The sequence below is a fragment of the Mytilus trossulus genome, chromosome 11, assembly GCF_036588685.1.
Source record: "Mytilus trossulus isolate FHL-02 chromosome 11, PNRI_Mtr1.1.1.hap1, whole genome shotgun sequence".
Lineage (NCBI taxonomy): Eukaryota > Metazoa > Mollusca > Bivalvia > Mytilida > Mytilidae > Mytilus > Mytilus trossulus.
Window position 1 is genome coordinate 70529969 of NC_086383.1, and position 26750 is coordinate 70556718.

The 26750-nt window shown below is 32.8% G+C and overlaps 1 protein-coding gene across 1 annotated transcript in view; it reads left to right on the forward strand.

The window, feature by feature from the left end:
• The window catches only part of LOC134690276 (double-stranded RNA-binding protein Staufen homolog), a 37403-nt gene extending 12696 nt beyond the window's left edge, over positions 1-24707 (forward strand). The window contains exons 6-16 of the mRNA XM_063550253.1: positions 997-1196; positions 3990-4069; positions 5509-5742; positions 6612-6761; positions 7507-7659; positions 10860-10941; positions 15338-15454; positions 15944-16065; positions 17304-17467; positions 17512-17688; positions 21500-24707. Coding sequence (XP_063406323.1) covers positions 997-1196; positions 3990-4069; positions 5509-5742; positions 6612-6761; positions 7507-7659; positions 10860-10941; positions 15338-15454; positions 15944-16065; positions 17304-17467; positions 17512-17688; positions 21500-21575 — 1555 coding nt within the window. The 3' untranslated portion in view covers positions 21576-24707. The remainder of the gene's footprint in view (positions 1-996; positions 1197-3989; positions 4070-5508; positions 5743-6611; positions 6762-7506; positions 7660-10859; positions 10942-15337; positions 15455-15943; positions 16066-17303; positions 17468-17511; positions 17689-21499) is intronic.
• The last annotated feature ends 2043 nt before the right edge of the window (positions 24708-26750 follow it).

Here is a 26750-nt window from a genome sequence, read left to right on the forward strand (position 1 = left end):
ATGTCTTAATATAGATATCCTCACTATCCACAACAGAATTGTACACACAAATTTAACTGAGCTGTGTTGGATAGAATGTACTATATATATATGAAGATCTGGTATGAGTGCCAATGAGACAACTCTCCATCCATGGCACAATATATAAAAGTAAAGTAATTTAGGTCAAAGTGCGGTCTTCAACACGGAGCCTTGAAATGTTTATATAAATAGTAATTGATCTAAATCTCCTGAAATCTAGCTCATTGTAGTCTGTCCTATAGTTACTTACATTCACATCATTTTGACTCTGGTAGATGTATGTCTCATAATCAATCATACCACATCTCCATGTTTTTATGCCCAATTATGTTTTCTGGTCTGTACGTCCGTCTATTTGTCTGTTTGTCTGTCCCTCTTCAGATTTAAGTTTTTGGTCCAGGTAGTTTTTCAAGTTGATGACTTGGTAAACATGCTCCCTATGTTATGATCTTTCTAATTTTAATGCCAAATTAGAGATTTTACCGCATTTTCATGGTCCACTGAATATAGAAAATGATAGTGTGGATGGGGCATCCATGTTCTTTGGACACATTCTTGTTATACATGTTATACTGGTGGATGTATGCATAGATGATTCTAAAATATCAGCTGCAAGCCACAATGTGAACCTTATTTGGCGAGTGAACGAGTTTAAAAAAGCTAAATATTGTGCCGAGCGGCTGATATTTTATGACATCTATAGAAGGTATAAAATCCGATTATCTGTTTATTATTCTATTACTGGTCATTTCCCCCTAATATATCTTGCTGAAAACTTGATAACAGCTTCTCGCACATTGTGATGTCCCTAATGACTTCTCTTCAGTCATTGTGACATAGCTGTTAATGCCTGCTCTCATCTCAAAGCTGTGATATAAGTATTATGTAGCGACTGATTGTGGAGATTCCGAGAAGGACAATAAGTCTCATAATCAATCATACCACATCTCCATATTGTTATACTTTTTATTTCAGATATCATTATCCCAGAATGCCAAGAGTTTTCTATGTTTCATTGAAATGTGGCCAGCGTGAGTTTATAGGTGAAGGACATAATAGACAGGAAGCCAGGAATGACGCTGCCACCAAAGCTCTCAACATTCTGAAGAAACTACCTGTTCCTAATGACGATCCAAAGAAATCAGATACACAGACACCTGAGCAACAAGAACCCAGTAGGTCAAATTATACACTTTAGAAAACTGTCAAGCGGGGGAAATTTGGTCCCAGGACTGGTATTTTTCGCAAATGACCCTTCATAACATAATATATCTGTTACACCAAATAGATTTAGATTAGATTAGGGCTATTCCAGAAAAAAATGTATGGGGGGTTGGAAGGCAGTTTTTGTCAGCACCTGCCACCCAGACAATTGTAATCATTTTGGTAATTGAGAATTATAGTGCATTATAGTGTGAAAAGTTGCTCTGATACCCATCACCCATGTATTATTAATACAATGTGCCTTCCAACTCCCCCATACATTTTATTCTGGAATAGCCCTTAAAACTATCTGTACAGGTGAAGGGAAATCGTAGTATGGCAGGATTTATGTATATACTTGCACATGTACATGCTGTCTATTTGTAACATGATGGTATATATGCATAAATGTCATTATTATTTTATCATTAAATCAACCATTTGTTTTGATGTCTTTTTATACGACCGCAAATTTTGAAAAAAATTTCGTCGTATATTGCTATTACGTTGGTGTCGTCGTCGTCGTCCGAATACTTTTAGTTTTCGCACTCTAACTTTAGTAAAAGGGAATAGAAATCTATGAAATTTTAACACAAGGTTTATGACCATAAAAGGAAGGCTGGTATTGATTTTGGGAGTTTTGGTCCCAACATTTTAGGAATTAGGGGCCAAAAAGGGCCCAAATAAGCATTTTCTTGGTTTTCGCACTATAACTTTAGTTTAAGTTAATAGAAATCTATGAAATTTTGACACAAAGTTTATGACCACAAAAGAAAGGTTGGGATTGATTTTGGGAGTTTTGGGTTCAACAGTTTAGGAATAAGGGGCCAAAAAAGGGCCCAAATAAGCATTATTCTTGGTTTTCGCACAATAACTTTAGTTAAAGTATATAGAAATCAATGAAATTTAAACACAATGTTTATGACCACAAAAGGAAGGTTGGTATAGATTTTGGGAGTTTCGGTCCCAACAGTTTAGGAATAAGGGGCCAAAAAGGGACCCAAATAAGCATTTTTCTTGGTTTTCGCACCATAGCGTTAGTATAAGTAAATAGAAATCTATGAAATTTAAACACAAGGTTTTTGACTATGAAAGGAAGGTTGGTATTAATTTGGGGAGTTTTGGTCCCAACAGTTAAGGAAAAAGGGGCCCAAAGGGTCCAAAATTAAACTTTGTTTGATTTCATCAAAATAGAATAATTGGGGATCTTTAATATGCCGAATCTAACTGTGTAAGTAGATTCTTAATTTTTGGTCTCGTTTTCAAATTGGTCTACATTAAGGTCCAAAGGGTCCAAAATTAAACTTAGTTTGATTTTAACAAAACTTGAAACCTTGGGGTTCTTTGATATGCTGAATCTAAAAATGTACTTAGATTTTTGATTATTGGCCCAGTTTTCAAGTTGGCCCAAATCGAGGTCCAAAATTAAACATTGTTTGATTTCATCAAAAATTGAATAATTGGGGTTCTTTGATATGCCAAATCTAATTGTGTATGTAGATTCTTAATTTTTGGTCCAGTTTTAAAATTGGTCTAAATTAAAGTGCAAAGGGTCCAAAATTAAACTAAGTTTGATTTTAACAAAAATTAAATTCTTGGGCCTCTTTGATATGCTGAATCTAAACATGTACTTAGATTTTTGATTATGGGCCCAGTTTTCAAGTTGGTCCAAATCAGGATCTAAAATTATTATATTAAGTATTGTGCAATAGCAAGTCTTTTCAATTGCACAGTATTGTGCAATGGCAAGAAATATCTAATTTCACAATATTGTGAAATAGCAAATTTTTTTTTAATTAAGAATTAAGAGTTATCTTTCTTTGTCCAGTATAGTAAGCAAGAAATATCTGCAAGAATTTTTTTTAATTGGAGTTATCTTTCTTTGTCCAGAATCAACTTAATCTTTGTTATATACAATATACAATGTATATTCACTTTTTACTACCAACTGATAAATTTAAATAATCTTTACCATTCAGTGATAACAAGCAGTTTTTTTTACATCTTAATATTTTATGATGTATTTAAATGAGTAGTAATTGTTGCAAACTCCATTAGAATATTTTAATTGAAATTAGTTTTGGAATAAAGGGTTCAATTTTTCTCATTTGAAATTTCATAAATAAAAAGAAAATTTCTTCAAACATTTTTTTGAGAGGATTAATATTCAACAGCATAGTGAATTGCTCTAAGAGAAAACAAAAATTTTAAGTTCATTTGAATACATTCATTCTGTGTCAGAAACCTATGCTGTGTCAACTATTTAATCACAATCAAAATTTAGAGCGGAATCCAGCTTGAATGTTGTGTCCATACTTGCCCCAACCGTTCAGGGTTGAACCTCTGCGGTCGTATAAAGCTTTGCCCTGCGGAGCATCTGGTTTCCATATTGTATGTATATAAGGAGATTGGTGCTGTGTAGTTGTGTTGTCTGACATTTTTGTTAACAGTTTTCGGTATAAATCAATCAATATTGCTTAACCATGTTGTCAGAGAGGTTCCAAATAGTTTTGGCTGGAAGAGTGTTGTGAATGTAAAAAAGTAATGTCTAAAATGGCAAATAGGGGAATTTGAGGCATATTCACCAGCAGTGATGAAAAACAGGCAAATTCTATTGAAATGAGAAAAATGGTTAAAATGTGCGAAAAATACACTAGGTAACAACCAATCAAAATATGGTATTCTTATTTAAGGTGTAACTATTGTAGAAATATCTATAATCACAGAATATAATCAAATGTTAAGATATTCAATATATTTTTCAGATGAGAAAGACCTACTGAAGTCGGAGATTAGTCTTGTTCATGAAATAGCTCTGAGGAGAAATCTTAATGTCATCTTTGATGTAAGTTAGTAAGCTAAGGTGTAACTTGAGAGTCTTTCTTGGCATATATCTTTTGGGATATATAAGGGATCAGAATTTATTCTTGCAAAAAAGCTTCGAGCATGCTTGTAGGATGCTCAGAGCTTTTTAAGTATGCTCTTCTCAGCAGTTTATGTGACAATGATTATTATGATCCATTAAGATGTCAATCAAATCTACACCACTTTTATAATGAGGAAAGTAGAGCATTATAGAGGAAGCTCAATTAACATCTGTGTAAACATCTGGTCTATTCAAATACATTTTACATGAAATTTTACAAAATTATGAATAAGCTTCCTCTTAAAGGGGCACTAGCTGTCAAATTCATGTTCACCAATGCTACTCAAATTCTCATATTTGATTTATAACAATGTAAAAAATTTATCCAAACTATTAAAAGTCTACTAAATAAAACAATAAACAAGGCACAGGCATGAACATACGTAGCTTCGTTTTGTGTGTATTTGAGTCTAAACGCTATCTATTTATTTATCGAGTTGACCTCTATAGTCATCCGATGACCATATAAGTGATGTAAACATACATATAGATATAAATAGATTAAGCAAACGCATGTTGTTGAATTATTCTAGGTCTATTTAATTTTATATAACAGATAAAAAATAAATGTTTATCATCGTTTTTCCCTGTATTAGAATGTTTATTTGTGGATCGAATCAGTCAATCAAATGATTTACCTTTGTTTCACTTTCAATGTTGACATTCTCTTCCTTTATATAACTTTACACATACAATTCACGTGTTATCCATCTCAAGCTAAAGGGTTAAATTAAAGGTTCACATGAATACGGATTCAATATTTTTTTGCTTATTTTGACAAAATTGAACCTTATTGAATTGGCTACTAAAAAGGAATTATTATTTCACTATTTGTATTTCATTACTGATTGAGCCCAAAAAAAAAATATATTAGGTTTTTCATATAACTCGTAGCTAGTGCCCCTTTAACATGTTTAAGAATTAATCTATGATCCTCAAGGTTAAAACATGTACTAGAAGACCCACTGGTGACCTTGGGCTGTTTTCTGCTTTTGGTCAGATAGTTGTTTCTTTGACACATTTTCCATATTTAATTGCAATTTTTCAGTTCATAAAATTATCTATGTCATTACTTCTAGGTCTACAGCTGAGCAATGATTTAAACTTTTATCATTAGAGCGTTGCCTGTGCAATTATTTTTGAAATGCTTTGACCAAATCTATTCAAATTTAGATATGATGTACCTGTGTAATCTTGTCAAGGCATGTTGTTATATATCAATCAGATTATCAGATCCCTATATATCAATCAGATTGTTAGATCCCTATATATATCAATCAGATTGTTAGATCCCTATATATCAATCAGATTGTCAGATCCCTATATATCAATCAGATTGTCATATTTTATTTATTCAGGTCATAAGGGAATCTGGACCACCACACATGAAAAGTTTTGTAACAAAATGTCGAGTTGGAGAATTCGAAACAGAGGCTGAGGGTAACAGTAAAAAAGTATCAAAAAAGAAAGCTGCTGAACTAATGCTTGACAAACTGAAGGAGTTGTCTCCCCTACCACCGATGGCACAGCGACCAAAGAACAAACAAAATCAGAACAAGAAGAAATCGAAAAACATAATCAAGGTTCAAAATGTAAGTCACTTAACTATTTAATGTCTCAAAGATAACTTTCTTATGTTTTCTATACACAAAAAAATTATCAGAAAACTAGTAAATTTTCCTCCAAAATTTTGCATCTGTTTTAATTTTATTTTAGTTGATTTCTAACTTAACTAAATACCAGAATGTCTTACCACAGAGTCCCTAATACAGACATAGTCTATTGAAAAGGAACGAACTTTTAGTAAAGAACAATTTATTAGTTTTTAATACCCCCCTACGATAGTAGAGGAGCAATATATTTCCTGGTCTGTGTGTGCCTCCATTCTTTCCTTCCTCTGTTTGTCTGTGCGTCTGTCCCACTTCAGTTACGATTTTTGTTCAAGGTAGTTTTTGATGAAATTGAAGTCCAATCAACTTAAAACATAATACACATGTTCCCTATGATATGAACTTTCTAATTTAGTTTCCAAATTAGATTTTTATGCCCCACCTACGATAGTAGAGGGGCATTATGTTTTCTGGTCTGTGCGTCCGTTCGTCCGTCTGTCTGTTCGTCCATCTGTCCCGCTTCAGGTTAAAGTTTTTGGTCAAGGTAGTTTTTGATGAAGTTGAAGTCCAATCAACATGATCAACTTGAAACTTAGTACACATGTTCCCTATGATATTATCTTTCTAATTTTAATGCCTAATTAAATTTTTATCCAATTTCACGGTCCATTGAACATGGAAAATGATAGTGCGAGTGGGGCATCTGTGTACTTTGGACACATTCTTGTTGATCCCAATTTCATGGTCCATTGAACATAGAAAATGATAGTACGAGTGGGGCATCAGTGTACTATGGACTTATTCTTGTTTTACTTGTTTGAATACCTTCCATTGTTTTGTTTTCTTTACAGCAAATGCAGAAGACTGACCCTAACTATGGAGTGGGAATAAACCCAATCAGTAGACTGATACAGATTCAACAGGCAGAACAGAAAAAGGAACCAGTCTTCACGTTAATCACAGAGAGAAGTCTTCTTAGGAGAAGGGAATTTGTTATGCAGGTACTCGTAGAGAGATTTATTGAGGGTCACTGATGAGTCTTTTGTAGACGAAACGAGTGTCTGGCGTAAATGCAAAATTTCAATCCTGGTATCTATGATGAGTTTATTGATGCCATGGAACATTTATTGATCCCAGCAATTCAAAATGGCGGGTCCCTTCTAAATAAAGACATGTAAACTGTGGATTTGATGATAACATTTAGCCAATGAAAATAAATGTTACATAACAATTCCATTAGAATAATTAAAAGTTAGATTTTATGGATCCAGAAGAAAATATAACTTTTCTTTATATCTTTATTACCTATTATGTTTTGACTTGTCAATGGTCAGGTTAAGTTGGAAGTTTTGAATGCCTAAAGGTATATATTTATTTAACCTATGTCTAATAAAAAAGTTTCATTAACCGTCTTTTAATGCAGTAGATGTTTTCAAAGCATTGATAGAATACATATGAATAATGTATTTATGAAACACATTTAAAATCCATCTAGACCCATGAAAATCAAGAAAATTGGTTTTGAACAGACTGTAATTTCAGAAATTATTGGGATGTTTTTATTACTGTAAAAAATGCAACAGGTTTATAATCCCAATTATTTAAACTCGCATTTTGAAATTTTGTATATGAATTAAACAGGATTTTTCTGAAATGACAAAATGGCAATAATAAATGCACACAATTATCTCTAAATTTACAGTAATAATAATGAACCCACTGTTATTGTTTGTTTGTTTTCTTTAGGTACAAATAGAGGACAAGACCTGTACTGGTGTGGGACCCAATAAAAAGTTAGCCAAGCGACATGCTGCCGAACAGATGCTCACGTTGCTTGGTTACAACAAGCCATCGCCACAACCGACCAAACCTGCCATTAAAACAGCTACAACACCCGAGGTAAGTTAACAGAGTATGGGGTGGGGGACCCAATAAAAAGTTAGCCAAGCGACATGCAGCCGAACAGATGCTCACGTTGCTTGGTTACAACAAGCCATCACCACAACCAACCAAACCTGCCATCAAAACAGCTACAACACCTGAGGTAAGTAAACAGAGTATAGGGTGGGAGACCCAATAAAAAGTTAGCCAAGCAATATGTAGCCGAACAGATGCTCACGTTGCTTGGTTACAACAAGCCATCACCACAACCAACCAAACCTGCCATCAAAACAGCTACAACACCCGAGGTAAGTAAACAGAGTATAGGGTGGGGGACCCAATAAAAAGTTAGCCAAGCGACAAGCAACTGAACAGATGCTCACGTTGCTTGGTTACAACAAGCCATCGCCACAACCGACCAAATCTGCCATCAAAACAGCTACAACACCGGAGGTAAGTAAACAGAGTATTGGGTTATCTTTAAGAGGATCTTAACTGTAAAAGATCAATATATAACTCCGACTTAGTTATTTATTATATAGGAGTGGGTATGGCATGAAAGATATGGCCTCCACATCTTAAAATTTGAATACAATAGGTTATACATAAAGAAAGTATTTGGCTGAGCTGATGGAATTTCTAGAAGTATTTATTCTATAGATTACATCTTTTTTCATTGTTTTTAATAATACGATAGTAGAGGGGCATTATGTTTTCTGGTCTGTGCCTCCGTTCGTTCGTTCGTTTGTTCGTTCATCCGTCTGTGCGTCCGTTCGCTTCAAGTTAAAGTTTTTGGTCAAGGTAGTTTTTGAAGAAGTTAAAGTCCAATCAACTTGAAACTTAGTACACATGTTCCCCTTGATATGATCTTTTTAATTTTAATACCTTATTATAGTTTTGGCCCCAATTTCATGGTCCACTGAATATAGAAAATGATAGTGGGAAATTCAGGTTAAAGTTTTTGGTCTAGGTAGTTTTTGATGAAGTTAAATATACATCAACTTGAAACTTAGTACACATGTTCACTATGATATGATCTTTCTAATTTATATTCCAAATTAAAGTTCTGACCCCAATTTCACGGTCCACTGAACACAGAAAATGATAGTGCGAGTGGGGCATCCGTGTACTATGGACACATTCTTGTTTTTAATTTTACCCTAATTCTAAGTTACCATTTCTTGTGGTAAGTAATACTGTGAAAGTACTTTAATTCGTGGGTATCAATTTTCGTGGTTTGAGCAATATTTACATGTTCGTGGGTTTTTAAATTCGTGGATTTCAAATTTCTAAAAAAAAAGAAATTTAAAATTTGAAGCTATTAGAAACGAAGGTTACAAAATGTCTGGATTGAAGGAAATTGCAAAGTAAACATTGACTCCTGTAAATCGTAGTAATAACAGTAATTAGCTCACATAAAGTGATCAACAGATTTAAGACCATCAAAGGTGTTAATTAGGCCATAAACATGTCACCTAAAGAGACAGTAACATAACAAATGTTATAAACGTATCTTGAAATGTCAAATAATTCTTATCAAAATCAAGCCTAAGCATGAAATTTTTATTTCCCATATATGTTCGAGAACTATGATGATATAAAATGAACACTTTATCATACTAGCATAACAAAACCGGAAATCTGACTTTCATCGATCAAAAAAGTTTTTATGATAATTAAAAGATAAAAAGTTGTACAGTTTAGGTAATTAAAGATTACATGGGTATAATCCCGTATGTAGTTGTAGTTATGTGACTGCTTTTAAAGTATTCTCAGATTTGGCGTCATTCAATATATTATCTAGATCATATCAGTAGTAAAACCTACGGATCAGGATCTTTCCATATCTTGATTTGGACAATGGTTGTTTTATTTCGTTGGACATTTAAATTCGTGGATCAAGTCACCCACGAAAACCACGAAAATTGGTACCCCACGAATAAAAGTACTTTCACAGTAGTTGATATGGCATCATCAGTTTGTTTTCGTCTTAAAAGTTTGAATATCTCTTTGGTATTCTTAGCCTCTCTTTTGATACAGTTTTTTTCTTGCCTCAACAGAGTCAAAAAGAGAGAGATAGGTAGTTTCCAGAAGCAGCGTCGGCGTCAACAATGTACTAGTTTGTGATTAGGTCTAGTTTATGGTGAACCACAAGTGGTAGGTCGATGATATTCGGTATGCAGTTTTTTATCACTGAACTAGTATATATTTGTTTAGGGGCCAGCTGAAGGACGCCTCCGGGTGCGGGAATTTCTCGCTACATTGAAGACCTGTTGGTGACCTTCTGCTGTTGTTTTTTTATTTGGTCGGGTTGTTGTCTCTTTGACACATTCCCCATTTCCATTCTCAATTTTATTTTAAGCTTTGGCATATCTAATTTCGATGGAGATTATTTGGCCCTGCGCCCTCAGTCATGGTCTATTGACTTTGAAACTTTTGCTCAGTTTACATGTATTAGGACATTTAATAGGAAATTACTAGTAGGTCATTGATATTTAGTATGCAGTTTTATAAGCATAGGCATATATCATTACTGTGTAGATTATTTGGCGCCACCCACTTAGTCATGGTCTATTGACTTAAAAAACTTTGCATAGTTTACATGTATTAGTTTGTGATTAGGTCATTTCAAGGGAAACCATTAGTGGTAGGCCAATGCTAATTGTTTTTCAGTTGTATAAGCATCACCACATATCATTCCATTGAAAATAGTTTGCCCCGCCCCCTCAGTCATGGCCTCTTGACTTTGAAACTTTTGCTTAGTTGACATGTATTAGTTTGTGATAAGATCAGTTAAGATGAATTTTTAATGTGAAGTCAATGATATTTGGTATGCAACTATATTGACATTTGCAAGTATCGTTTCCATGGAGATTATATAGGCCTCCCCCTTCATCATGATTTATTGACTTTGAAACTTTTACATAGTTTACAAGTTTATGTTTGTTTTTAAGTTTGTTTAATGGGAACGACTTATAATAAGTCAATGGTATTTGTAATGCAGTTGTATTAGTATTGGCTCATCTCATTGCTATGGAGATTTTTTAGCCATGTACCTTCAGTCAGGGTTCATTGACCTAATATTTGCATAATTTATATGTTAAAGTATTGCTTTTTTAATTTCAACATATGCCATGTATGCATTATCAAAATTACAAAAAGGCGAGACATGTCTCTGTGATAACAGTTTATTTAATTTAATGTTTTATCTATTGCAGCAAACAACAGGATCCGCAGAAAAGAAAGTCACCTTCCAAGAAAAACCAGAGACTGCAACTCCAGGTAAGACTGCAACTCTAGGTAAGACTGCGACCAAATACTGTAAGTTCAGAAATTATTGCTTGCATTTATTATTGCGATTTTGTCATTTTAAACTTTAATGCGATTTTTATTTTTACGACTTTGAGAAAGGTCCTGCTTAATTCATATAAAATATTACAAAATGTGAGTTTTAATTATTGCTCTTACAACTCTGTCCCATTATTCGCAATAATAAAAACCTCACATTAATTTCTGAATTTACAGTATACAATATAGTGAATGAGATTCAAAACAGAAATGTGTACATGTAAAATTTGAGAACTTGCTCACCTTGGATACCATTTTTTGTGAATAAATGATTCACAGTTCACCTATATCCAAAAATCCACGACAGAAATTTTAAAGTTTCCTGTAAGGGCTATTCCATTAAAATGTTATGTGGGAGGGTAGGAAGGGAATTTCAAAATATCCATACAACCAAGAACCATTTTTTTAGATAATTTTTCATGATGATAATAGATGTACATGACATATACCCTCAGTAAAAAAAAATTACCAGTGAGACTTAGAATTTTTCAGTGTTTGTTTTAATTGTCTAGGTGCTAATGTCTTCTTTTTGCATGGAACATGTTGTATATACTGGACTATTTTTATACCCCCGCTTTAAAAAAAGGGGGGTATACTGTTTTACCTCTGTTTGTCCGTCCATCAGTCCGTCAGTCAGTCCGTCCCATGAAACTTTCGTCACATTTTTCTCAGGAACTACAATACAAGGATTTCTGAAATTTGGTTTCAGGGTTTATCTCAGTCAGCTATACCGTGTGATGCGTTTTCAGATTCATCACTTGACAACTTCCTGTTTACCGAACACTTGTATGATTTTACACATGATAGCCAAGTTGAAAACTTTCGTCACATTTTTCTCAGGAACTACAATACAAGGATTTCTGAAATTTGGTTTCAGGGTTTATCTCAGTCAGCTATACCGTGTGATGCGTTTTCAGATTCATCACTTGACAACTTCCTGTTTACCGAACACTTGTATGATTTTACACATGATAGCCAAGTTGAAAACTTTTGTCACATTTTTCTCAGGAACTACAATACAAGGATTTCTGAAATTTGGTTTCAGGGTTTATCTCAGGCCAACCTTAAAAATATGTTTGTTTGCAGTTTTCCGACTGTACCTTCCGACTGAAAGGTCGGTAGGTAGGAAAAATATTTTATTTTATCAGCCAAAATACAGTTTAAACAAGCATGCAGTTACACTGAACCAAGTTTCTTGTGAAGAAAAAAAAACATTTTAAAACAACAAACACTGGACACCAACATCAAATGAACAGACATTTTCAGATAAAAAAACTTTTTAACCAAAACTGAAACTTTAACATAGTGCCAGAGTGTCATTATCCAATTTATGACTATGGTATAATTATTAAATACTGGAACACTTATAACAAGGAATGTCATTGTGACTAGAACTGTTTTAAAGAAATATATTCAGACATGTATGCTTTTTGACAAGAATGTTTTCATGAGTAGAGTATTTTCATCAGAAAAATGTATATATTATAGATTTATAAGACAATTATTAAAGCTAAGAGTTTATTTTTAATAAAAAAAAAATAACCATTGAATCTTCCTCAATTGAAAAAAAGGCACTTGAAAAAAAAGTATTAAGTCATCCGACTGTTTTCATATTTCTAACAATATTTAATTATATGTGATAAGGTTATATTTTTGCCAGGCTTTAATGAAAACCAAAGAAATCTAAAGTTTAGGGTGAAATCCATAGCACCCCATTAAAAGTAAATGGTCTGTACTGAAATGTTTTTAATGCATAAAAAAAATTGGCAGCATAGCTCCTAAGGACATGTTTTAATTGAATTCACACAGGCCACACAGTTTGGGTATATTTAATATTGTAAGAAAGAGAATAATTGCAATGAGTGGGGCAGCCCCCCTTATCCTAAAGGAGCATACTCATTGCAATCGAAGATAGATTTAATATAGAGAGAGTATATTTATTTTTCAAACTAACCATTCATTTTCTCTACATCTTTGTGTAGTTAGGGTTGCTTCTTATTTATTTGGCATGATCTATATCCATTAACATTTCAAATGAGCCCTTCCTCCGTACAGGAGTGTTTACAGATATCCATGAAGATTTAAGTCACGGAGGAGTGGTTTCATCTTTGTTGTCTTCACAACGATTTGTAGAAAATATGCCATACTTCAAGCTGCTGTCGAATTATTTAACCACTGAAATTGGTTCCATAAACTTAAGTCAGGCTCCACAGATTCTGAACCCGATTTGTTTGAGACAGAAATTATGTCAGTTATGAATATCCGCTGCATCATCGTCAATGATATCATCACACATCATTACATGTGCCTTAATCTGTATAAACAGTTTACTAATAAACTTTTTTGTTTGTTATTTGTCTTAAAATTGACACAAGACAACAGCGTAAAGTACTGCTCCGTGACTTCGTGGATACCTGTAAACAATTTCCATGTGCTTTAACATTAAATGGTCACATGAACGCTTGACGGGAAGCTAAGAAAAACAGAACTTGAAATACGTAATTGACCCAGACTTTAAATCATTTCCGGAAAGGACCCAAAATTCCGGATCGCGAGGTATTAAAAAAAAATTGTTCAAATTTAAAGCAATAAAATTTTCACAGTCGGGAGGATTTTCAAGGGTCGGTCGGTAAACTGCAAACAAACAATATTTTAATTTAAGCCTCAGTCAGCTATACTGTGTGATGCGTTTTCAGACTCATCACTTGACAACTTCCTGTTTACCGAACACTTGTATGATTTTACACATGATAGCCAAGTTGAAAACTTTCGTCACATAATCACATACATAGTCGTCGTCCAAAGACACATTTAGTGTCCATACAATAACTTTTAGTTTTAGTGAATGGATCTCTCTAAATTTTTCCAGAAGGTTCAATACCACTAAAGGAAGGTTGGGATTGATTTTGGCGGTTATTTTTCTAACAATTGGGGGCCAAAAAGGGGGTCCAAAATAAGCATTTTTGTAGTTTTCAAACAATTACTGTGTTTAAGTGTATGAATCTCTCTGAAATTATACCACAAGTTTCCATACCATGAAGGGATGGTTAGTATTGACTTTGGGGGGGGGGGGGGGGAGGTGGTTATGGCTCAAAAAGTTTTGGAATTGGGGGCAAAAAAAGGTTTTTTTCTGGTCAATGGTCAATTAAAACAATTTAAAAGCATGGAAGGGAGGTAATTTAACAAACAATGTTGAGTACGTTTGGATTAACCTCTATTACTCTACTTGTAAATTATGTTTAAAGGAATGTCATGTTTTGGACTAATTGAAAAAAAAAGGCTGGTGGTAGTAGTTTTCAATTTTTTTTACTCCAAATTTCTCAACTTTCAAATTTTTGAAAAGTTTGAAGAAGAAATCTTTAATTGCAAAATATTGCACAATAATTTTGTAAGATCTGGACATTTTTTTTGTGTCAGAAACTCATATTATGTCCAAAATTTGATCACAATCCAAATTCAGAGCCATATCAAGCTTGCATGTTTGTTCCTAACTGTCCGTCAGTAGCACCTGGTTAATGGTTGTCTCCCTATTTACTTTTCAACTGCATGAAATTCTTAACCTACAAGGATCTATGAATGGCAAAATACAATTTCTATTTTTTTTCTTTTAAGTTTTTTTTATGACAATAATTACAACCACATTTATTGATATTAGTCCTTGGGAATACAATTTTGAAATACATTGTATATGCTTGTACAATTTGGAAATTAGTATGGCGTTCATTATCACTGAACTAGTATATATTTGTTTAGGGGCCAGCTGAAGGACGCTTCCTGGTGCGGGAATTTCTCGCTACATTTAGGACCTGTTGGTGACCTTCTGCTGTTGTTTTTTCTATGGTCGGGTTGTTGTCTCTTTGACACATTCCCCATTTCCATTCTCAATTTTATTTACAATGAAAAATTTATTAGGCAGTTAAGCTGCCTTATGCAAGCACCCTGAATTTTGGTTCCCCCCTGGGAATTTTTGAAAAAGTGCCATTGCTCTGATCTAGCAGGTCTGGTTTTGTAAAAAAGTAGCAGCAGTATAAAGCAGTAGTTCATTGATTCTGTGAAATGATGACACAGGAGTAATGCTATGTACTGTGAATTTATTAATATTCGCTGGATACCAATGTTGGTGAATTTCTTGGGTACAGGGTAACCACGAAATCAAATTTCCTTAAGGAGTGGATGCAGACTTTACTAAAAACAATGAAATAAAATATCCATGAAAATGCAACTTTTCCTTATTACACAAAGTTTGGTACTCAAATGAATCAACCAATCAGAAATTTACAATGCTACATGTGATTATGATTTTAAAGTTCTGTTAGCATTTGTTTTAACATAAACTTTTATTTTACAGTAAGCAGTGCTGGTCCTGGAGAAATAGCTAATGGTAAAAGTGGCCGACAGTTGATGCCAGGGCTATTACTACTGAGAGACTCTAATTATACGTCTGGAACTCAAAATATGTATCAAGGTATTAATAAGTTTGTCAAGTGTTACTGTATAGCGGGTTATTTTCGCATGCATAACATTTCCCTATTTTTATTGAATAAGGTATACGAAATATTTTAGCGATTATTATTTTGTTGGATTCAAATCTTTTATCAATTATTTTTGCATTTACCGTTTTAAATTGGCGGAATTTATTTTGGCGATTTTTTTCTACCCGCGAAAATTTGCACACTGTGAAAATAATCCACTATACGGTATATGGTAGGGGAATTGGACTTAATTTGGTGAATATAGTCCCTAACACTATACTGTGAATTCATTATTATTCGTTGGATACCATTTTTTGTGGGTTTCGTGGTAATAGGTCAACCATTTTATTTCAATTTTATTTATTTTGAAAAATCAAAGATGGATTTAACAATTATGAATTTTGCAAATATTGAATATATATATAAAAAAAAAAATAATAATTAGTATAGCAATATTTTACCATGCAAGTTTTATTTTGTAGCTCAGCCACCAATGACAGAACCTTTAGTATTTGGTGCGGGACACATGAGACCAGAATTACAACTGAGAGATATTGCTACTAAAAGTAAACTAGAAATCAAATTTGATGAGTTTGCAGGCAAGGTAGGAATAAAAATTGTTGTTGAAAGATGTTAGATGATGTATACAGTACTGCAAAATAAGATTGTTTGAATGTTTGTCTTTTGGTGTAAAAAGTAAAGTCACAAAAATACTGAACTCCTAGGAAAATTCAATCGGGAAGTCCCTAATCAAATGACAAAATACATCAAATGAATAGACAACAACTGTCATATCCCTGACTTGGTACAGGCATTTTCAAATGTAGAAAATGGTAGATTGAACCTGGTTGAACACACCGTTAGTTCCCTTGGCCATTTTATTGTGACACACAAGTGTTGTTAGTTGACAAGCTAGTCTGCTACTATTCACTGAAGACTTTAAAACCACTCAGACAAAGGCCCATGTATTATCCTGTATACAGCTATGGTTGAATTGTTTTTGTTGTGACATTTTTATCACACCAACTTATCTAAAAAAGATGTGATATGATAGCCAATGAGACAACTCTCCACAAGAGACTAAATGTCACAGAAATTAACAATAATGGGTCACCATACAGCCCTCGACAATGAGCAAAGCCCATACAGCCTTTAAAGTCACCTATAAAAGGCCCTGAAATGAAAAAAGTTTTGGCAAGTTTATAAATATTATTAAAATCAATAGCAAGAGTTGATATAAAGTGATAATCAATTCTCAAAACTTGTTTCAGCTGATTTCATTGAGTGTGTATGGAAAGGTTAGCTTGCTTGTTAGCTGAACGGTCAAGTCATTATTAGGTTAGGTAAACTTCCCTCATTTAATAGGGTCCTTTGTTAGGGTAAATATTTTCAGTTTCACAAGCCTTACTTTCAATGATTAAGAATTCAGATTTTTTGGGGAAACACCCATACTTTTGTAAACGTTTTCAAACTTTTTATTCTCTTTGAAATGGAATTAATTTTTTGCCTACTGTGATGTTATAGGTCTCTTTATTGCTATTTTAAGAATTTTCCTTTGATCTTTCTGACTGCTAGTTTCCTTTCTCAGCATAGTGGTAGAGGGACATGAAAAATCATCACTAGAAACTAAGGGAGCACATGCCTGTTGTCAATGAAATTAACAATGTCTTCATAGGTAAAATAGCGTTAAACAGATTATCATTGGTCATGTCAACTGAATTGCTTTTCTTACTTTCGGCCGACCTGCTGAAGAGAAAATCAATCTTGTTGAGATGATCAACGATAAATAATCTATAATTACTTGCAGTGGATGTTATATTAATGTAGTTCATGTTTTTTCAGAACACTGAGATTTTATGTCGAGTGACTTTACTTACCAATCCTCATCAAATGTTCCACGGTACTGGTCCAAACTCAGACTATGCTAATGTAGTTCATGTTTTTTCAGAACACAGAGATTTTATATCGAGTGACTTTACTTACCAATCCTCATCAAATGTTCCACGGTACTGGTCCAAACTCAGACTATGCTAAAGATATATTAATGTAGTTCATGTTTTTTTCAGAACACTGAGATTTTATGTCGAGTGACTTTACTTACCAATCCTCATCAAATGTTCCACGGTACTGGTCCAAACTCAGACTATGCTAAGGATGCAGCAGCTCTGGAGGCTCTCAAGTTCTTGGCCGAGCTTGGCAGGGAAGAAATTAAAATGACGGGAGACGGGTAAGTTCTTGGCTGAGCTTGGCAGGGAAAAATTAAAATGACTGGAGATGGGTAAGTTCTTGGCTGAGCTTGGCAGGGAAGAAATTAAAATGACGGGAGATGGGTAAGTTCTTGGCTGAGCTTGCAGGGAAGAAATTAAAATGACGGGAGACGGATAAGTTCTTGGCTGAGCTTGGCAGGGAAGAAATTAAAATGACAGGGGAGTTCTTGGCTGAGCTTGGCAGGGAAGAAATTAAAATGACAGGGGACGGGTAAGTTTTTGGCTGAGCTTGACAGGGAAGAAATTAAAATGACGGGAGAGGGGTAAGTTCTTGGCTGAGCTTGTCAGGAAATAAATTAAAATGACGGGTGACTGGTAAGTTCTTAGCTGAGCTTGGCAGGGAAGAAATTTAAATGACGGGAGACGGGTAAGACATAAGTTACGGAAAAGATTCAATTTCTGTATATTTAAGGTGGTACCTAACACTACAGGGAGATAACTCTGTAAAATCAGCAGAACGTTTTAAGGCCGTTGTGTTCATAAGGGAATATTAAGCTTTTCAATATCAAAATAAGTGTTTGTCAAACTGTTATTTAACAGTGTATTTTTTCTGACTAAACGATTGGTTCAAATTTTTTGAAATTTTAATATTTTTGTCAAAGGGTCAAAATAAATACTTTGTCAAAATTTTAAGAAATTAAATGAGCCAAATTAATTTTAGTTAAAGTGTAAGGTACCACCTTAAAATGTTGTGGTTAAATGATGTTATAATTGATATAATTGCTATTTAATACACTGCAAATTCAGAAATAATTGTTAGGGATTTATTCATAGTATCTCAATAATAAAAAGTCACAACATGTAACTATGTAGCTTTTCTTAAAATTGAAATCACATTTTTGTTCATACTTTAACAATCGTGATATCAAATGCACACATTAAATTTCTGAATTTACAGTAACCCTTGTGACAAATTATCTGAGATAGTTTTTATGCCCCATTTATTGGCATTATGTGTTCTGTTCGTCCATTCGTTTGTTCGTCTGTCCCACTTCAGATTTAAGTTTTTATACGACCGCAAATTTTGAAAAAAATTTCGTCGTATATTGCTATCACGTTGGCGTCGTCGTCGTCGTCGTCCGAATACTTTTAGTTTTCGCATTCTAACTTTAGTAAAAGTGAATAGAAATCTATGAAATTTTAACACAAGGTTTATGACCACAAAAGGAAGGTTGGTATTGATTTTGGGAGTTTTGGTCATAATATTTTAGGAGTTAGGGGCCAAAAAGGGCCCAAATAAGCATTTTCTTGGTTTTCGCACTATAACTTTAGTTTAAGTTAATAGAAATATATGAAATTTTGACACAAGATTTATGACCACAAAAGAAAGGTTGGGATTGATTTTTGGGAGTTTTGGTTTCAACAGTTTAGGAATTAGGGGCCAAAAAAGGGCCCAAATAAGCATTATTCTTGGTTTTCACACAATTACTTTAGTTTAAGTTAATAGAAATCAATGAAATTTAAACACAATGTTTATGACCACAAAATGAAGGTTGGTATTGATTTTGGGAGTTTAGGTCCCAACAGTTTAGGAATTAGGGGCCAAAAAGGGACCCAAATAAGCCTTTTTCTTGGTTTTCGCACCATAACTTTAGTATAAGTAAATAGAAATCTATGAAATTTAAACACAAGGTTTATGACCATAAAAGGAAGGTTGGTATTGATTTTGGGAGTTTTGGTCCTAACAGTTTAAGAAAAAGGGGCCCAAAGGGTCCAAAATTAAACTTTGTTTGATTTCATCAAGAATTGAATAATTGGGGTTCTTTGATATGCGGAATCTAACTGTGTATGTAGATTCTTAATTTTTGGTCCCATTTTCAAATTGGTCTACATTTATGTCCAAAGGGTCCAAAATTAAACTTAGTTTGATTTTGACAAAAAATTAATCGGTTGGGTTCTTTGATATGCTGAATCTAAAAATTTATTCAGATTCTTGATTATCGGCCCTGTTTTCAAGTTGGTCCAAATCGGGGTCCAAAATTAAACTTTGTTTGATTTCATCAAAAATTGAATAAATGGGGTTCTTTGATATGCCAAATCTAACTGTGTATGTAGATTCCTCATTTTTGGTCCTGTTTTCAAATTGGTCTACATTAAAGTCCAAAGGGTCCAAAATTAAACTTAGTTTGATTTTAACAAAAATTGAAATCTTGGGGTTCTTTGATATGCTGAATTCAAACATGTACTTAGATTTTTGATTATGGGCCCAGTTTTCAAGTTGGTCCAAATCAGGATCTAAAATATTATATTAAGTATTGTGCAATAGCAAGTCTTTTCAATTGCAGAGTATTGCACAATGGCAAGAAATATCTAATTGCACAATATTGTGAAATAGCAATATCTTTTTTTAATTAGAGTTATCTTTCTTTGTCCAGAATAGTAAGCAAGAAATATCTAATTTCACAATATTGTGAAATAGCAATATTTTTTTTTAATTGGAGTTATCTTTCTTTGTCCAGAATCAACTCAAATCTTTGTTATATACAATTTGTATATTCACTTCTTACTACCAACTGATAAATTAAAATAATCTTTACCATTCAGTGATAACAAGCAGTTTTTTTACATCTTAATATTTTATGATGTATTTAAATGAGCAGCTATTGTTGCAAACTCCATTAGAAATTTAATTGAGATTAGTTTTGGAATAAGGGAAAGGGGGATGTGATTAAAAAAATTGGGTTCAATTTTCTCATTTGAAATTTCATAAAAAAAATGAAAATTTCTTCAAACATTTTTTTGAGAGGATTAATATTCAACAGCATAGTGAATTGGTCTAAGAGAAAACAAAAAAATTAAGTTCATTAGAACACATTCATTCTGTGTCAGAAACCTATGCTGTGTCAACTATTTAATCACAATCCAAATTTTGAGCTGAATCCAGCTTGAATGTTGTGTCCATACTTGCTCCAACCGTTCAGGGTTCAACCTCTGCGGTCGTATAAAGCTACGCCCTGCGGAGCATCTGGTTGTTGAAGTTGAAATCGAATCAACTTGAAACTTAGTATACATATTCCATATGATATGATCTTTCTAATATTAATGCCAAATTAGAGTTTTGACCCTAATTTCACTGTCCACTGAACATAGAAAAGGATCATGCGGATGGGGCATCTGTGTACTATGAACACATTCTTGTTTATCCATCGTTTAGTCAGCTTGGTTTCCTGATTATAAATCAAATACTTTATAATAAATTCCAACCTTACTTGGTAATACAATTACTTATGAATGGATGATCCCTTTAAATTCTTGAGGTCATTTCATCAAAGGTCAAGGTCAGATACTAAAGTAAAATTGAATTCATATTCATATTTAGTTAGTTCCCTGTTTCTTGGTTGATGGTTTTAAATACAATGACTCATGAATCTTAATATGAGGTTGCTAAGAACCATGCATATAAATGGTGGCATAACCAGAAAAATATCCTGTATGCATATTATTTTGAGATGGCTTCCAAGGTCAAGGTCATAACTACATGAGATTAGCTAAATTCAGATGCTAAAAAAGTATGTTGGCTTAATATCAAGCAAGTATATATCATGTATGATGTAAAGAAAAAAATCTTACTTTGGAGCAACTAAAATAAACAGCAATTTTAGCTTGGTTTGCAGTTTGAGAAAAAATAGAATTGCTTGATATTAAATCCCAGGCCTCCCCAGAAAATCATATGGCCTTAAAAATAAACCTACAATATTCATAAAATGTAAACATCCGATGAATTTTTATTTTGAGAAAATGTATTTAACCTAAGTTTTTTTTATATTTCAGCCCACATATGAAGACCAGTGATCAACTTGCCAACTCTACACTTAGTGGTGCCCCTGGTCGGGTCGGACAGATGTAGACACTCTACACTTAGTGGTGCCCCTGGTCGGGTCGGACAGATGTAGACACATTGATGAACTTTGACCTACCCAATTTGAAGAAGAACAAAGCTTATTTTAATCTTCACAATTTGTTCAAGATTGATGTTTTACTGCTTTATTATTGACTTTGAAATAAGACTGCAAATGATTGTTGAATTACTGGTAACCTGTTAGTGGAATTTTACATGTTGGAACCAGTTGTTGCATAAGAGAGCATTTTCTTTTTTTCTTTTTCTCTTTGTACCTTTTTATCATACCATTTACAGCCTGAGCATTTATGGATACTTTTAAGTTAATTATGTGCAAAAACTGGTCCCAAACGTTATCTTTTTTCTACTGTTTACAGGAGGTTGGCATGGTTTAAGGGAGACAACTCTTTACATCAGTGATGAGTTTGTGGTAGGCAGTTTGGACAATGGTATTTTAAGCTTTCATATGATACAGAATAAGAATAATCTGTATTACATATAAGCTTAAAATATATGTATGGAAATCCAATGCTACAAGCGTAATAGAGATTTTAGAGAGTTGTGTCCCTTATAAACCTAGGTCGACCTAAAATATTAATTTGATTTGTTGACAAAGAAGTCTAACATTATGATCAATAGCTTTCCCTGTCAGTTATGAGTTTATTTATTACAGGAAAGGTATTTATTGGTTTAAATCTTTTAAATAAATTGAAACAGAAATTCAAATATTTTGGGTAACTCTTGAAATTGTTGTGATGAATATTTTCTTCAAAGTTTGGGTGGGAACTCTTGAATGAATACATGTGAAGACAACAATGTTTTATGTAACTAGGCAACAAGTCCAGTAACTCTTGTAGTTTAAATGTCCTTCTATGGGTTGTTATTAAATGAAAGTATTTTGGGAGTTGTAATTTTTACAGTTGAATATCTTTCTTAAGGAAGTCCATTTTTATTAGAAGTGGATTTTTTTAGGAGGTTTATTTAATTACGAGAATGCTTCTGAAATTTAAGGAATACATTTTTGATTTTATGTGGAATGGTAACGTTCAAATTCTTGTGTAATCTAAAATAAATTGTTATATATTTAAAACACACTGATTTATTTTGTTTGCAATTTAAATTTTATGTGTTTTTCAATTAGAAAGGGGAGCATAAAATAAGATATGTGTATATATGGACTTTCTCAAAACTGTATTCCAGCCTTAAGAGGGCTCTAGTACTCCTTTATAAACGTGATGTGAGGAAAAAATAATAAGTCATTTCAAAAAGTGTACTTTTAGTAGTTATGGGAGGTTTAAATTGAATTAAAAAAAAACACTTTTTTTACTTTTGTTTTTTTTAAATAAAGACAAACTGTAAATCAATGAAATATTTAAATAGAAAATTTCATTTTGCAGAAAAATTCAAGATGAATGCTGGAAAAAGTATAAAATGTATAGAAAAGAATTTTGATAATGTAATATTTAATGAATTAAAGGATAAATTTATTACATATTCCAGAATGTTTTTTTGTATTTTTTGCTCATGACTTAGCATTCTTAGTACACTTGTAGCAAAAAAAATATGTATTCATGTCTTTGTGATTTTTTTCTTTACATCAACTTTAAAATGTTGTCTTCATGTATAATCATAATATATCTTTTTAGTATAAACTGTATGGCAAATGGGAGACATCTTCAAATAAACAATAACAGCTGTTTTATCCAAACTTACATGGCACCCAAGGAAGGCACTTCGAAATTTACGGATGGGCTTTTATGTTTTGTGAAAGTGTAGACCAAATTATAAATTTGCCTCTATATTTGGTTACTCCTATTTCAAAGTGCCTTCTTTATGTGCCATGTTTGTTTAGGTAGAACGGCCCATACAGTTTTTTGCTGAAGTGACATTTTCAAATCAGTAAAAAACAAAATTATGCCATCTTTTCAATACAATCATACATTGAAATTTAAAAAAAAAAATAGAATTGTAAAATATTTTTGAAGTTCCAAGTAATTCTCCTTTTATATCTGATTGTTTTAGTAACATAACATCTAAAGGAATTAACTCTTTATCTCTAGTTTGAAAATCGTGAATATTTTACTGTTCAAAAATGTTATTGTTTTATAATTTGAAGTATGTCTCCATATAGTTTGTCAGTTATTTTGTTGCATTTTTATGAGTAAATCCAACCATGTCAAAATTACTATTAATTTATTAGTCAAATGATATCTTGGAATAAGATTGTAGGAATACACTTTATATTGGAACATTTTATACACTTGAAAAATAATCAAAAGCATTAGTGACGTTCAGCACATTTATACACATATTCCTATTTATAGAAACCATGTGATATTTGGTATATCTTTCTCACATGATCACTTTTACTACTCTAAGAAATCATTTGATTTTAAGTATTTCCATGTCACATGATCATTATTCCTATTTTTAGAAATCATTTGATCTTAGATATTTCCTTGTCACATGACCATTTGTTGACATATGTTTAGTTATCATTGTTCTTATTTAAATCATTTGAGAAGGAAATAATCATACATTACAAACCAACTTATTCACCACTTCTTGTTCCTGTTTATTGAAAGACTGTATGACCGACAAGAGGCTGTCAATTATATAGTTTGTTAAAGAGTTATCACCCTTGTCAATCATACAATGTTTATGTTAAACAGGGTCAAGTCACACCACTTCTGCATGTATTGACATGTTTAAATTTATATGGCTGTGAACAAATTTAACTTTGAATTGAATTCTTTTGTTGAAAAGTTGGTTTGTTAATTTAGATAAATTTGGGGTAGGGGAAACATGGTTTGATTTTCTCATTCAGGGCTATTCCATTAAAATGTGGGTGGGAGGGTAGGAAGGAACTTTAATGATTGAATGTGGGTCATGGGTATTTTTTCAGTATGAGTCTTTAACCATTATACAAAATTATCTAAAACATTGTTCTTGGTTGAAGGAATATTTTTGAAAGTCCCTTCCTACCCTCCCGCATACATTTTATTTGAATAGTCCTAAGTGGGTTTTTGTATTGTAACTTAATTATTAGGTTTTTTAAAACTTGCAATGAAAGAACCCACTGCTACTAATCTTATTTGTCAAAATAAAAAAAATAAATAAAAAAAACATAAAAAAGTGAAAGTTGTGTTGAGAATTATTTGTTCAATTGATACAAACAAGCCTAATAAAAACAAATGCAAGTTTGATCAGTCCATATAAGAAGATGTGGTATGAGTGCCAATGAGACAATTCTCCATCCAAGTCACAATTTCTTAAAGTCAACCATTATAGGTCAAAGTACGGTCTTAAACATAAAGCCTTGTTCACACTGAACAGCAAGCTATAAAGGGTCACAAAAATTACTAGTGTAAAACCATTCAAATGATAAAAAAAGGGAAAAGCTTATTAAAACAAGCGCAACTTTGATAACTTGATATAACACATATCCCAATGAGATCATTGGTTGTTTAAAAAAATGTTAATGAGCCCTCGTCGTCTAAATATTTAGTTTTGTATATGTCAATCAGACAGCAATCCAATGTTACACTTCTTTATGTTACAATGGTTAAGTCCCAGAATTATACCTGCATTCAAAAGCTTTCTTGGTCAGCTCAATTTGAATTTTTCCCTCACCTGTGGTGAAAGCCACTGGATCCGATACAAGACCAAGGAACTACAATCTAGAGGCAGCATTAACAATTTGTATTTAACTTTTCGTTTCAAGATTTGGAGGATACCCTGGCCTTAAAGAGAAAAGGTACATAGGGATACATATGTCTGATCTTTCCTCCATAACTTTTTTGGTTTCTGGTTTACTATGTACCCTACGACTTTTGAACAAATTACAGATAAAAGTATAACTCAATTGGTTTGAGTTATAAAAATAAAATGTAGTATTATTGCCAATGAGACAACTCTTTACCAGAGACTAATTATAAGACATTAAACAACTGAAAAGCCTTCAACAATAAGCAAATTTCATTAATTGTATACCCTTTTATACCTGTAAAATTGGGATTTCTTTGGTTTCCAGATTTAATAGATAAAATACTTTGTGACCAAGTCATGAAATGATAAACTGTAAACAATATTATGAAGCTAACAATACAGCTCTGTTTTTGAGGACATAATGCTCCCGTTTAAGCTTTGCAATTTTCCAAGTAAAAAAAGGGCATTACTCTAGAAAGGTAAAAGACTCACTGCCCAAATTCACACTGCTAGTTTTGTTTCTAAGTAATGTGTGCGAGTTTCACAAGGTTTGATTGAGACAAACTGAAGTTCTGAAATGAAGATGAGACAGACAGGATAGATGATCAAGAGTTACTCTGAATGCCTAGTTTATCTACAATGTTACACATCATGCAACCACCTCGTTGTCAAAACTAGATATCATGTTTGGCTTTAATTTAAATGTTGAGGTTTTAGAAAAGATGTCTAATTCACCAAGCAATAGTGTTGATTGATTTCAGTAGATTGACCACACGAAGTTCAATTCATACTTAAATATCAAAATGTGTAAATTACACATTTTTGGTTGTCAAATTTAAATACTGTAAATTCAGAAATTATTGCGTGCATTTATTATTGCGATTTTGTCATTTCAGACTTAAATGCGATTTTAATTTTTACGATTTTGAGAAGTATCCTATTAAATTCATATAAACTATTTCAAAATGTGAGTTTAAATTATTGCGTTTACAACTCAGTCGCATTTTTCGCAATAATAAAAACCTCGCATAAATTTCTGAATTTACAGTAGCCATGTCTAACTCCTAACTGAGACCAAATTGACCTTGGAGGTTTCACCTTTTTATTTCGACAATTTTAATATGTATTCTCCAAAAAATCTTTCCCGTGTTTTGGTACTGAGTGTCGCTTATAAACTAATCCAGTCATTAGCACTAGGTCAAAACTGCTCACAGTGCTGACTATCAGCCCTTGAGGTTAATCATATACCTACTTATTCCAGAAATGTGTTAATGGTATGGGCTTGGCTCATTGTTGAAGGCTGTACAGTGACTTTTAGTTGTTAATTTCAGTGTCATTTGGTCTCTTGTGGAGTTGTTTCATTGGCAATCATACCACATCTTCTTTTCTATATAAATGCATGGAAATTATTGTCATTTTTTTCAACATATGTAACACAATAATAAAGACATTTATCAAATTAATTTATATTTATTT